Source organism: Xiphophorus couchianus, chromosome 15, assembly GCF_001444195.1.
Source record: "Xiphophorus couchianus chromosome 15, X_couchianus-1.0, whole genome shotgun sequence".
Classification (NCBI taxonomy): domain Eukaryota; kingdom Metazoa; phylum Chordata; class Actinopteri; order Cyprinodontiformes; family Poeciliidae; genus Xiphophorus; species Xiphophorus couchianus.
In genome coordinates, this window is record NC_040242.1 from 10925316 (window position 1) to 10940570 (window position 15255).

The 15255-nt window shown below is 35.7% G+C and overlaps 1 protein-coding gene across 1 annotated transcript in view; it reads right to left on the reverse strand.

Annotated features, from left to right (window-relative positions):
- Positions 1-15255, reverse strand: part of fig4a (FIG4 phosphoinositide 5-phosphatase a) — a 44789-nt gene that overhangs the window by 12586 nt on the left and 16948 nt on the right. Inside the window, exons 10-20 of the mRNA XM_028040725.1 lie at positions 14980-15077; positions 11075-11208; positions 9533-9649; positions 8302-8347; positions 7488-7636; positions 7127-7293; positions 4374-4512; positions 3594-3652; positions 2548-2695; positions 2272-2355; positions 399-594 (exon numbers count right to left, since the gene is read on the reverse strand). Of these exons, the coding sequence (XP_027896526.1) occupies positions 399-594; positions 2272-2355; positions 2548-2695; positions 3594-3652; positions 4374-4512; positions 7127-7293; positions 7488-7636; positions 8302-8347; positions 9533-9649; positions 11075-11208; positions 14980-15077 (1337 nt within the window). The remainder of the gene's footprint in view (positions 1-398; positions 595-2271; positions 2356-2547; positions 2696-3593; positions 3653-4373; positions 4513-7126; positions 7294-7487; positions 7637-8301; positions 8348-9532; positions 9650-11074; positions 11209-14979; positions 15078-15255) is intronic.

Genomic DNA, 15255 nt, shown 5'->3' on the forward strand with positions numbered 1-15255 from the left:
GATATTTCCAGATCAGTTTGATGTAAACCAAAGGGAATAATTTTCTTGAGAGACACTTAAATACAAGTGAAAACACGGAAATAAGGAGAGGTAAGGTACTCACTTTGCAAGGCAAAATGCCATTAAGGCCTAAAATACAAGCAGTTACCATTGCATTTATTTCCCTTAGGCCTGTAGGAGCCATTATTTATATTTGGATTGCCACACGGAAGGAAGCAATTCTCTCTCCATCATTAAAAAAAAAAATAGTCACAACAGTTATAAAACTATTCAGTTGGTAGGAGATGTGATTTAGACCTCATTTAGCAGATAATACATCAGATCTCAGAGGAAGTCACATTTGATTGCAGTAATATTTCCCACTGACTTATTTTTGACAGTATGTGGCTTTATCTTACCTCTTGCATGCGACCACTCTCTCCAGACTCTGTCAGCAGCTTGATCGGGGTAGAGCGCTGTGAAACAGACCCTTCATCGTCCCGATCCTCCTCCGAGTCGTCCTCAGACGTACTAGAGATGACCTCCTCACTGGGGGGAGGAGGCGCACTGGCTGCCGTCTTCCTTTGGAGAATGGTTTCCTCCTTACTGCTCTTGCTGTTCAACAAGGAAACACATTATTAGTAACTCTTATATGAACCTTAAATAAAGTGCAAGTAAATTTCTCAAATACCGACAGGCACCAGAGCTTGACAAAGACGCCATGATGAGATATTCTTATTATGTAGAAGTAATCTCTCTGAAGTATTTTCTCACTTTGTACAGAAGAGACATTTAGATAAATTCAAACAATCTCTCCCCATTTTAAGTCCTACTTAACCAACTAAAAATGCCTGTTTCCATTGTACTTTAAGTTGAGGTCGTAGCTTGTAACTCACCTCAATAAAAAAAAAAAAATTAATAAATTGCAAAAAAAAATGGCAGACTAGCAACAGCAGTAATTAGCAAACGCCTGGCTGAATGCGAGCCTACTGATGCTACTTCTCAGTCCAACGCTCCTAGGAACAGTTGTAAACTGCATCATGGAGAAGAATTGTTTTAATTTTGTGCTGAAAGGGGGATTGTCAGAAAGGGCAAGACCTACTAGGAAAGAAAGAGTCTAATTTCAATGCATCTGATAGGACAATGATGCAAGTTATTTTTGATATGAAATAATTGTTCTTATTTGCTCTTATATGCCTGGAAATAAAATAGTATCCCCCTTTAAAACCATGACTTTGAGTTTAAGAATACTGTGCTCCAACTAGAGCACTAACAGCATATTGTTCTATTTTAAGGAGCAAGGACCCTGCAAAATTATTCATTCTCCATTAGTATTTCCTCAATTGTGGGGGTAAATACATCAAAGACATGTAGCATGAAGAGGGACGGATACATGTGTCTCATTGTAGCTCTCTGACTATAGATGTAGTCGTGTTTTTCAGGTTGCTGCAGATGGCCATAGTGTGACGCCGACCCCGTTATGCGTCACCGAGAGGATGGTGTGTTCAAGATGACATGTTGTGCCATTTTGTCCCCACACACAGGGTTCTCTGGGCTTAAAGTTCAGCTTTGTTTTTTTTTCTTTTAGAAAAGCACCTTCTTCACATGATCGTTACATATCCTGTATGACTTGTGACAATTTTATATGGGAACTCTTATCATTAGCTCTCAACAACGGCTTTCATTTTGCCACTATTTTTTAAAGCTCAGATGAAAGAGCTACAAGATTGATTTCCAGTTTTAATTCCTGTTCTGTCAAGAGATTATTCCACATGAGCTGTCGAGCCCTACTGCTCCTCCAAAGTTACCATAAGGCTATTAAAAACAGCTGTGTTTGTACAGAGATTAAATTACACACACAGGTCACCACTTATCTCAATCACTTCATAATATTTTGTTTTGAGGTCAAATTATGACTCAGCACAGAACATTTGACAGCCCATATACGGTATATATACTTACGGTAATGTTGCACTGAACTAATGCGGAGATGACCGTAAAAGCAGTAAGCATTATTCTTTTTCTTAGTAATGTTTGTCTGTTTAAGCTTTGATATCATAAATGCATGCATTCACAAACAGAGCTCATTAATGTGTCCGCTCAACAAAAACACGGAAAAGGACAGACCGTATTTTCTGGTAACCTGAGAACATGATGATTAATGAAGCTGTGTGTGTGTTTGCGGGCGTGTGTGTGTAAGGGCATGGTGACATAGGATTCACCGTACAGAAAAACAAAACAATAACATCATCCCCAGTGTGCTAAAATGGACATAGTTAAAGAAGGATTCACCCCAGCACTGATTTTCCAGTTTCCTCTGGCTTGCGGACTGTGAATGGACTTGGATCCACTCCCACGGATTTTGGCATAAAGTCCCTGTATGAACAAATAAGAAAATATAGTCACTCAACATCCTTTTCTATCTCGGTAATAAACAGGTAATAAATTCATCAAAAATTTTAAATCGGTTCATTTGCAATTTCTACATCAACAAATGAGTAAACTCAATATGGCACAATCGATTTCACCTCCAAAATCCTCAGTGTTTTGGTGTTTGTACTCATGTACCTTGCAGAGTTGGTCATCGCAATGCAGAAAGTGTCATCAAAGGATGTGAGCTCATAAGGTTTGAAGAACTCTGTGTAGATGTCAACACTTTCATCAAACTGGTTTATCCTCTTTACTTTGACGGTCTTCATTGTGTTCTCACAAGCAACTACGCAAAACAAAAAAAAAAACACATACTGAGGAACATTAACAGCCGGACACAAAATAAAAATGACATCAAGAGTTTTTATGTGCCACATTAATGAGCACTGCAACATTTGAAAACATAATTATGTGAAATGAGGTTAAAAGCAGATGGTTTCTTACAGTAAAATTGAATATTGTTAATAAGAAAAGCTATAGAAAAGGTGAAATAGTAATTGTCCTTTAAATCTAATAACCGGGTGTACCAACCTGACAGCAACAACTACCATCAACCAACAGGAAAAGAGTTTTTTGTGTTGCTGTGAAAAAATTATGTCCCAATCTTATCTTTTAATTCAGTCAGCTTGGAAGGTTTTTAAGCACTAAAACATGCTTCAGGTCATTTCACAGCATGCTTCAGGTCTTTTCACAGCATGTTTTTAGAGTTTTTAAAAACCACACTTTTATTATATGCTTGGCTTTACCAAAGGAACTCAGCATGACATCCAGCCCCCTCTGGCTTCTTTCTTTCTTTCTCTCTTTTTTTTAATTACAAATCTCGCATCTGTTTGTTGACGTAGGATTTTGTTGCGTAGCCTTACATGTTACTTTCAAGTCAAAAAAAAAGAAACAGAAAGAGCAGAAAGAAATAAAACAAACAAATCATATATTCAAATTCAGATTATACAGTCTAAAAAGGCACAACTTGTAGTTCTCTTTTTTTTTTTTGCTTTAAACGCGACAAGAAAGGGTGATATAGATATGCCGAGGTTTTCAGAGGGCACATTTCCTAGAAATACAATTCCAATTCTAATTCCAACAAATTATTTGGCTTTTTCTTTTTTCGTACATTTTTGTGCCGTTTGGAAATAACGTGGAGCCTAGTAAGTAGAGAGAGCAGTTGAATGCACAGACACAGTTACCTTCATCATAAGGTACAGGCAGGTAGGACAGGACTCCCTCTGACCACCAAAATGTGTAGCTGGAAACAAGTTAGACAAAAAACATTTATTAAGCTCCTCTGAGAACCACTGATGTGTTCTCTTTTTGTCTGCACTCTGAGGCTTTACTTAACCCAGATTTAGAAATTGGCTTGTCATGACCGCCTACTGTAGTGCTGAATACACCCGACTCCTATTCACCATTATGAAAGAAGAAATGCATTCACTGTGATTTTACTATGTGATTTGCCCCTTATGCTAGCCAGAGAGAAACTGGACAATATGTGACAGCCCAACTGATTACAGCTGCAGTCATGCTAATTTCTTGGAATAATGAGTCTGGTTTCTGGGACCATTGTTGCCACAGAAGCTACTGGTTCGAGAAAGAAAATTAGGTCCACTTTTGTGTAAGCATGAAAACAACAAGAAAGCATAGAACATGAATATACACACATGTAGCAAGCGATACTGGGTCAAAACCTCAAAAATAATAGTATCCCTGTTACCAATGAAACAGGAACACTGCACAAAGTTAAGCACAAAATTATTTATACCCCAGGTAAATTTACTTTTATTACCATGTTTAATTTAAACAAGAAACGTGTTTCTTATTCCTTTCTTAATAAGATGCTCTTTCAAATGACGCTATCATCACCATCTGTGTTAACTAGCAATTCCCAGTATTTTAAGCCATAAGATTGACGTCTGTTTGTGTAACATGAAGGGGGAGTTATACTTATAAGCATAAAGTCATTTCCTTACCTGTGTCTGTTCTTTTGAAGGGCCATGGTGCTCCTCTGATGAAGATAAAAGTCAGTGGGAAGCTCCCACAGATGTGCCTTACCCTCTGACGGCTGGTAAACTTGAAGGAACAAGTTGATGGCGTCTTGTCTGTCTGCATCTGAAGGAACCAAACACAACCATCAGTCACACAAGATTAGAACATATAAAAATATAAACAAGTGAGAACAGAGATATATTTCACTGTCTAGAAATACAAATGTTTTCCATCCTTATATATTTTAAAAAAAAAATGCTTATATCAAATTGTAAATCTTCAGTGGTTTTCCAGACAGCATGAAATCCATGATAGTAGATGTTTTTTTATTTTGGTATAAAAAAGGTGTAAAACATTTTTCTCTCTATTAAAGATCATAACTATGAACAGAAAAGTCTTAATGAACATTTTCTTTTCCCAATAAAGCTGTCTGGCTTACCAATCAAACAATAATAAGTCAATCTCCTAACAACCTTACCAAAATAAAAAATTAAAAAAATGCAGCAGTTTGATTTCTGGCTGTACAGCTGCAACATAATCCCAGTAAATGTTTGTATGCTCAGCCTGAGGCGCATGTTGCCCAGTCTGGTGCCAGTTATTCCACCTTTCAATTGTGAAGTCACGTGCATAATGGTCCAGCAGTCAGTGGATAATTAGAAGCTAATTTCAGGCCCATTAAAGCATGCCAAACAGCCTTTTTTTCCCATCAGGCAATGATAAGACTTGGGTTACTGGTGAATCACTGATGTGCACAGGAAGGTCTGGCTCACGTGCTCAAATTCAACCCAAAGGTTTTATGTTAGGGTGAGACCTGGACTCTGCAAGTCAATCAATTTCTTCTGCAACTAACTCGGTCATCTACACCTTTACGGCTCATGTCTATGCACTCATGTGCAGTCATGATGGAGGGAGTCCTTGACAAACTGTTCACACAAATTTCTCCAATTTTTCACATGGTAGAGAGATAAACTGTACCAGCTAATGTAAAAGCATGAGCTCACAGCGTGATGAATCTTTGTTCATCACGCAGTATGAATAAAGATTACACATAATGAGATAACTAAAGTACAAATCTCTTTTCTCATGTGCAGCTCTGATGAAAATGTGACAAGTGTAATCTTTTACCAAGCTTTTCAACAAAACTTGCAGTTTAAGTTTAAAACTGCTAAATTTGTTTTAAAAATCCATTTTCAATAAGATAATTCTCTAATCACATTTAATAAATTGAAGACTACTTTATCCACAATATACATTCAGTAAGATATTTTCCCTATATATATACTGTATATATATATATATATATATATATATATATATATATATATACAGTATATATGCATTTGAAAAAGTTGTTCATTTATTTTTTACCATCTTTACTTTCTTTGACAAAACATTTTACCAACAACAACCACAAAAGCAGATGAGCAGTAATTGGACTTAGAGAGTGAAAGAAATTATTTTCCTCTTTCAAAATTAGAAATAGATCAAGTGACGAACATTTTGGCAAAGGGCCTTGAATCGTGATGTGTTTTTAATAATCATTGAGCAACAGAGAGGCACGATTTCAACTCTATTTAGAAAGCTCATAGTGGCAATTAGTTTGATGAGATGTAATTGGTCTCCAAGCCAAGTAAAAAATAAAGGGCATCATGCTCACATAGTAATTTAATGTTTTCCTTTTAGAAGACACCAGGTAGTGAGTGGGAACAGCAAGGCATTTTTCAGTTTATTATCTACATATAACTTTATTAAGTTTCTCTGTGATCTTTGTCAGCTTCTTCCTGGAAATGATGAAATTAATACTTTAAAGAAATGGGACACTTTCTGTGATATTGTTTCAGTGAACCCAGTGCATAAGTTAAGTACAGGGTTCCCACTGGTATTTAGAAAAAGAATTCCATGACTTTTCCATGACTCTCCATGACCTTCGGTATAATTTCCCATGACCCACGTACAGCAGGTTCATAAAGAAAAGTGTATGACTGAAAGACCAAACTCTGCCAAGTCGAACCTTGCGAACATGGAAAAGTGCAGGCAGATAGGGAGGAAACATAAATGACAAAAATTTTAAAATGAAGCCCACACAGACAGGTATGAATTGAAAAGTGTCAATATATTGACTGAAGAATCATATGCTGATAATGTCATAAACAAAAACATATTAGCAGTAATGCAAACACAAGATTGTGGGCTCCTGGGCTTGAGCCAATGTGCGGGCCCTGTACGGTAATCAGCCACCGTCTCCCATTGCTCTGCCATGACAGAGGGCTAATGGACAGTCTTGGACATTTCACTCTGACAAAAGTAACCGACCCATCAGCTGACCTAGATTTGTAAAATATCCATCTGACCTGAATAAAAGCCAAGACACAAAGTAGGAAGTTGACTAAGCAAGTAAATTAGAGCAGCTGTGATTATCTGCTCATTACACCCGAACGTCCTAAAACTGGTTGAGTCACTCTAGGATGTCATGAAAATATAATTGTCAAGTCAGATAATTGTTTTCTCATAACCAACATGTAACGACAAACTGGGGTGTGATTTATATTATCACAAGTCACAAGTGAGAGCATCATTTTGTTATGAGAGAGAAGAACTCATAGGCTTTCACATCTTGGCTAGAAACTTGTTCTAATTTAAACAATAAAGTGTGACAAATGAAATATTTTTCTAGCTGTATTTAAGAAAATGTTTTTTAAAAACTGTGCAGAGCTGCATGTGTCAATGCCATGCATACCTGAGAAAGCATTGCTGTAGTACCGTGACAATGTCTGCATGATGTCTTTGGAGTGCTGAGTCCAGGGTGCAATTTTGCGGTAGGTTTTCACCCTGTGGACCAGCTGAGAGCCGCCATACTGCAGAGATAAAGTATCTCCATGGTCCTCATACAGCTCCTCAAATAACCTAAATTAAGAAGGTGACGTATAAAAAAAAAGTTGATTTCTGTGACTGGTCAGACAAAAATATTACACACGACAGCAATAATAATATTATTATTATATTATTTTGCTAAACAGATGTCAAATGTGTTAAGCAAATTTTACTGAAGTAAAATCTACAATCATAGTAAATATGTGAAAGCATTAAGCTAGCTTTACCTGACACAGTCTGTATCAAACTGTAACTTGGGCTTATCAATCATTCCCAGTGCATACAGTTGATAAGCCAGTGCACATTTTCCCACCATAAACTGGGCTGTATTGGTTCGGTCCAAACAATCCACACAGTTGGTTCTCAACACACCAGTCTGCAACAACAAAGTCTTCATTAACCTGCAAGAGGTTTATTTATTTCAAAGACCAAAAAGGAAATAAATTTGAGCACAATTGTTGGTAACAAAGAGGAATATTTAAAATTCAAAAATAACTAAGTTATTGCGTAATTTTGTTACCCAAGTCTTAAATATTAAGAGGCAATACTCTCTCTGCGAGCTGCTTTCAAACCAGTTTTATACTCTTTTAAACTTGTCATCCACAAAACAATGATGTTTTTTTTCTGCTTTCTTTTAGTAATTTTAAAGTTCATCCTCCCAGTTCAAGCCTATAAGACAGATGGTTTAATTAGTCAATGACCTTCAGTTTGAAAAATCGAATCTTGCAAATTATTTTCAATAACAATTTCTTTTTTTTTACTTTCCTTTCAGTTTTGTTGTAGCTCTATGAAACAAGAAATATTTTCTACCCTTATTATTATACTTTTTTATTCTTTGTAATTTATGAATATTTATGAAGCTATTCAGATTCTGGTTTAAAGCTATGCTTAAAACAGTATTCATACTTGTAAGTGAACAAAACAGTAGCAGTAGTAAAAATGTTAATCACATGTCTTAAGGTCATTTAAAGAAATATTTGCTAGACAAAGTTGTTTTTACCATTTACAAAGTTACACCAAAACTACCGGTATGTGATGTACCTGTAGTCGTCCAGTGGATGTAACAGATCCACCTACATCTCGCCACCTGAAATTGGAAAAAAAAATTAAAAAATCAATAGGTAAGAATTCGAATTCCAAAATACTTTACTGATCCCAAGGGAAAATGAAATAAAAGGAAAGTTTTATTGATATTCAATATTTTAAATGCTGTAATTTCCAGACTACAAGCCACTACTTTTTAAACATGCTTTGAACACTGCCTGATGTGACCAATATGTGGATGTTTACCAACAGGTTTTGAAAGTCTGGACTGCCGCATGATGAAGAGGACAAATTAAAGTAAATTTTTCCAAAAAGTTACTCAATTAAATATAACCGAATGAAAGCAATTGCTAACTAACCACCTCTGTTTTTCAAAGGCCTAAAAATATTTGAATGCATATATTTTCTTAGGTTAAATACGATCATTCAATATCTGCTTTTTCAAAGAGGCACTTTAAAATGAATGGGTACCTCCAGCTGTTTAAATTAAGATTTAAGACAACCACAACAGAAATTAAGGAGTGTTGTAATACAAAGTGTACCTTGTCACTGCAGGAACTCAATGACTTCATTCAGAATGAAACAGAATTGGCTAATGCGGTTGGTAACATATCCCAGAGCAACAACAAAACAAAACCAAGGTGTTTAAAAAAAAACTAAATTCAGACATGAACCTTCCCCCATGTGTCAGATGAAGACTACAGGTGCCATCATTAGTCGTCCATCCACTGCTATGAGTGTGTACAGAGGAATCGTGGTAATGCGTGCATGCATTTGTATAAAGAAAAGGCAAGTGAGCAAGCATTGTGTAATGCAGAAGAAAGGGTAATAAATATTGGCTAGGGTATGGCTGCTGGGTTACATAACAGGACGGTAATAGCGGCTGAAAGCGATTAAAATATGCAGACGGTGAAGGAACCAGTCTCTCAGAGGAGAGATGGCAATCTGCTTGGCTTATTAGCAAAAGTTTCCTTGCATTAGACCCGCCATCAGGCATCATTTCCATTATGAATTAATATCTTTCAAATCCAAGCAATACTAATACACTTGACTCTGCATAAAGAAGAAAAGATTGATCACATTCGCAAAGACATGAAAGTAAAATATTCCTGACACAGCTTTGCAGTTTGTTTAATCTGGGTGTATTGATTACAACTATGTATGTTTTACATTTGCTTTCACTGAAAGAAAATAAAAATCAGTAGAAAGTGTGAAAACAAAGATTCACCTGTCATCTGGTCTCAGGGTGTGGCAGTAGAAGTCAGAGCGATTGATGAAGAAACCTGTTCGCTTCACCACATTTTCTGCTATCATGCTCAAACGGTCTAAAACGTTGCATAATTTGCTGGAAAATAAAAAAGATTTTTAACGTTATTTGACCATATCCGTAAACAGGTGGTAAGATGTTCCTAGATTTTCAAATGATACATTTTCATATAAGGATATCTTATTAACTGAATTCTTTTCAATGTAAATAAAAGAAAAGTTGATAAATTTCTTCTGAAAAAGGTTTTAATTCAGCGTTTTATTGAAAGGTATCTACTTTGTTGCTTTGGGTTTCTTTTTTGCACTCTACCTTCATCACTTGAACCAACACAAAAGTTGCAACATTTTCCTCAAAAAAGGAAACTCCCTTTATTTTTCCTTACGTTTAGCAAAGAAAACTCACTAATGGCCACTTAAACTTGTGTTACCTATGTACAGGTACAAGATGTGATGTGTGATGCCTGGCAAAACCTGTCAGCCTTTTGGTGCTGAATACTGTTCTTGGCAGGTACATTCAAGTGTAAGAATCACCACAAACTGCCAGTTAGAAAAGTCAGGGAAAAACAAGAATTCTTAACGTTTTTTTTTTGTTTATTTTTGTTTTTTTAATAAGAAAACAAATCAAGGGAAGCAAGTTTATCTTGAGAGCTGGACTTGTCTACATTTAAATGATGTGGAAATGTATAGGTCAAATACTCTGGCCTAATTTGGTGATTTTTTGAGGCAACTGTTGACTTGTCAGTTGATATTGCTATTTTCCAACCACACACTCCAGTTTGTCTATATTTTGCAGAGGATGCTCTTTCATTCATGCTTCACTATATCTACTGAAGGCATTTCAGTATGAATTTAAATTGAAAATCTGTTCTTTCTTGTTTATCTGTTTTTGATGCTCTTTATTCACATTTAGCCTTTTGATAAAGGTGTCTTGGCAGACTGAGATGACTTGGCTATGCAATTAAATGTGCACAAGACTGAGTTATTGAAAAGGGCACGTCTTGTCTAGCTTAGTCTAAAATGGGAATTTTTATTTTTAATAAATGGATTATAACCAAAGGACCTAATAATAAAGCCAGGAGTTGAAGATGAAGTTGGGCAGAGAACTGACATGATAATAGATTTATAAATCTAGGTAATTTAAATCCAACATCTATTTGTATAAAACTAATTTCATATAACCTGAACTTCTTCAGCAGATTATTGGTTATAATATATATTTTTCCCCATGTATCTAATTTAAGTATGACCAACTCAATCAAAGTGTTTGTTATTGTTTCAACAGAAATATTCTAAGAACAACACATTAATGCAACCTTTGAATGATTGTACTATTAATTGTGTAATTTACCATACATTCTTTACTTTTTCATTTTATTTGCAGTTTACAAGCATGTACCCTGGCAGTTTCTATTTGTCTATAACTTTGCTGGAGATGCTCTGTGACTTTCCCCACTGAGGGACAATTGTATGGTACGGATTCTTTTACATTCTTAAAATTAATTACCTTTTGGTGTAGCGGGCCATGTCCCAGGCAATGTAGTCAATGCGATGGTCTGGAGGGAGGAACTGATTGAGGTTGATCACAGCTGGGTAGAGTTCTTCACTGAGAATCTTTTCATGTTTCCTCTTTTCACGTTTCTGTAGAATCCAAAAGAGATGTACACCAGGTTACATCACTAGCAGATATCATCACCAGAGAGCTAAAATAGGACTGAGAAGTGAATTTATCGACAGTGCCCAAGTAAACTAAATGGAAATGGCATCAGGCAGCTTTTTAATCTATCAACCAACTACATCTACTTGATGCACTTTTTTGATATAGCAGATAAAAGCTAAAAACACATACCTTGATGTAATAAAAAGATCTAACCTTATTATGTTAGAATTCCATATTTTCTTTAAGAAGCCCTTGCTCCAACATTTTTAAAATGTTTGGTCATAATGACCACTGCTAGGTTTGGAGAAAAAAGGGGGAAACTTGAAGGCCTGAGAACACTTTCCCAACTTATGATGTTGGTAGCATCATCATTCATTGGTGAATTGGTGCATAGAAGACTTATGTACTTCAGAAAATATATTAAATCATATAGATATTGTTTTTTAGATTTTCAATATCTCAAGATATCAATCTGAAAGTTAAAACTTGGGCAAAAATATGACTTCCTATTGGCTAATGACCATAAGCATACCACCGAATTAGCCCCAAAGTGGCTTAAGGACAACAAAATCGGTCTGTTGGAGAGGCCGTTGAAAAGCCTTGATCTCAGTCCTATTAGAAATTAGTGGGAAAAAATGAAAAACGAAAATGAAAATTTAGACATATTTTGTATTTAAGCCTTAAAACCTGAATCAGTTATACTAGTAAGAAAGAAAAGGCCAAAATCCCAGCAAACTACTCAGAGAATCTAATGGAAGGAGAGCAAAGACGTTTGATCCAAAAAATATCATTTAAAGTCAATGCTGCCAAATTTAATTTATGTAAAGTTTTGATGTAGAAGAAAGTTATAACAGTTTGTAAAAATGATTAAATTATTCTGGCATTTAGCTCAGATAAATGCTTGTAGTGCTTTTCTAAAACAGAAAACTTTAACTCTAATTTTATGTAAGATGATTGGGAAAAAAAAGTTATTTCTCTATTTTTGTAGTCTATGTAAACATCTGATTTCAGCCACATGTGCTTCTAGCCTTAAGATAATGGCTATAATGTTCGGTTCTGTTATAGAAAAAAAGTTTACATATCTTGTTCATATATTTTTGTACATTTTGTATTTTGATGTTAAAACCTAATAAAAAAAAATTAAAAAAAAAAAAAAAAAGATAATGACTTATGTCAATAAAAAGGGATGCAGTCAGTGTGTCTCTGTGACTTAGACCATCCATTAAGTTATTTGTGTGTCCCCACACTGTGCCTTTATGACCCTTCACTCTGGGTGATAATTGTCATGGATGCGTCATTAAGCAGGCTCACATCTCCATTCACACCATCTAGCAGCAGCAAAGTAACATGGCAACCAGCGAACTTACCAGAGCATTTCCTAGCACTTACTCTGCAGGGCTTGTCAGACACAATCACACATTCTACACTCAAATGAGATACTATAAGTATCCTATATATGTGCACACACTCACAAAGGCCCCAATGAAGTGTTTACATGTATGAATGGAAAAACATGACTGTCAATGGTTTATGTGGGTGAAGCTTCTGACATTAAACCAGAATTTGCAGCAGTCACACAAGCACGTGTGAACCCGAGGAAGCTGGAGATAATGGGAGTAATTATGTCAAATTTTATTCTAAGGCAACAAAAGCATATTTTTCCACACGTTTTTTTTTTTTTTTTCCCTTTTGCCAGTTCAGTTGTGAGTGAATATTCAAATAATTGTGATCACATTAAAACAATTACCTTTTATTATCTTATCTAAAAATATATTTTTTTGCACACAGTTGACATTTTAATACATTTTATTCCAATTTGATTATAGTAAGAGTCGTTCACATGCTTGGCCATGTGTTTCTTTATTCCTCCTCTAAAACATACCTTAGACTTGACAGGACACCTGCTGACCCCAGCGTCCCCACTGAGGGGGGTCGGCTGTCGAGGCTTTATGGTTAATTTCCTTTCTTTTCCCCTCTATCTGTCTCTCTGGAATAAGTGAGGGAGTGTACAGTGAAAGAAGGGGGCAAATCCCTCTTCTATTCCCTATGGTCTGCAGATTTCACATGGCTGTTGCTTGTGAGGACATTGGTGGCCTGTGATTGGTCCCTCATGTCGCAGCTCCCCTTGTGAGTGACAACGTGAGCTGGAAATCCAAGCTACAAATAATATCTCTGGGTAGCCAACAGAAGCTGTACAATGTGATGGACAGCCGGGTGGAAGTAAAGTGAAATATGCACACTTCAATCTGTTTGCTCCCCTTTTAGGAGGGGAAGGTTACAGCAGTGATTTCTACTTTAAAACTATGAGCAGTTTAAATACTGATATTACCACCACCCTGGGTAGGATTTCAACAGCTGGTGATCTCAAACCACTGAGAAAGTCTCTTGTGACCATAATAGCTCACAGCTAATGAACAGCAATCAATCGAATGCCGCAGAAATTACACATTCCACCTTGCCCTATTACACCGGTCAAGTGATACCACAGGCAGAGCGGATAAAAAGATAAATACTTAAAGAATGCAGAATATTTCCTGTTTGCTTCCTAAATAATCCACAGAGTAAAATGCCGGTTATCTAAATAAGAAAGGGAGGGATTTTATTTTTGTTTTGTTTTTTTACAATGAGCAGATATATTTGAGAAATCAAAATTGTAAAACGTTCATGATCAAATACATCTAATCTAAAATTCACAAGTGGATTAACCACTGAAAAAGGTCCAAGCTTAAATCAATCTTGCCATGCATCCATACTAATAACACCAGCAAATAAAACACAGTTTGCATGGGAATCAACTTATTTAATGTGTATAGTGAAAGTGCTTAAAATTGAGTGAAAATTATGCAATCGTCAGGGTTTCTGTCAGTTAATGCTTTTTGCAATTAAGTATAAATAACTTTTTAATTTATCCTTAACATAAATAGTAAATTAAGTATAACATTAACATTGCTATGTGACCATAAGCAAGGTCATCCTGTTTTAATCAACATCTGTGAATGTAGATTTAAAGCTGTTATGTTCCTTTAATAAACAGGTTGTTTGGTAAATCTAAGAAATCATTTTCAGCTTTTCAAGAACTTTGTTGTGTGAATTGTCTTTTATTCACGTTAGGAAGTGGTAAATGAAAGTTACACTCCTTGTAAGAATTTTAAATGCTGTGCAATTATTCTCCAGAGGTTGTCAGATTCTTTGACTGTTTCAGGGCAAACATAACTGTAGGTGTTCAAGTACCTATAATGTGAATGTAAAGCATAGGTGGGTTTTTCTTCATGTTCTCTTTGTTCCAAAAGGTTTTGAGAATTAAAAGGTTTGCGGACTTGAACGAATTAAACTGTTCATCCTACAAAAATAAAGGAAGAAAAACCCTATTTTTAAACGGTCCGAAAATGTATATGCTCTGATAACAAAGTTGTTGGCTCAGCTTAAGATTAATACAAATCGCTTTTGTAAATCAGATTAAAAATACTTCAGCAATGTACAAGCCATGAAAGTCCATATCTGTAATTTTAAAAAGTGTACTTAATTTTAAAAGGGAAGTACAGACATGTTTCCTAAACCTATATTGTATATTTTCAATCTATGTCACCAATGAACTACCACACTTATATTTTTTGCAAATTTGCATATGTTCTGGCCTTACATAAAGGTGAGGACAATTGTTGACATGGTTTAGTGGGGTACCACCTTAGCTAGGTTTCCCCTTCACATGAGATTTTGGATCTCAGAGGGACATTTCTGTAAATGCTTATCACCTTAACCAGGTTGAGGATGATGATAGGTGATCCAAACCGCTGCAGCATCTGGTCAAAATGCAGGGCAGCTATATTAGCATATGGATCTGCTTGGTCCACTGTAAAAAGAGAAAAAAACAAATAGAAAATAGACCAGAATGAGATAGGATACACACAAGAATATGAAAAAAATCCTTCTCTGATTGATGTCATCACTGATCAAGGTTGTTTTTAAAAGAATTCAACATTATTATCTTGTTCCATATATGGCAATATGTTGTCTTAGTGCGGTGCTAA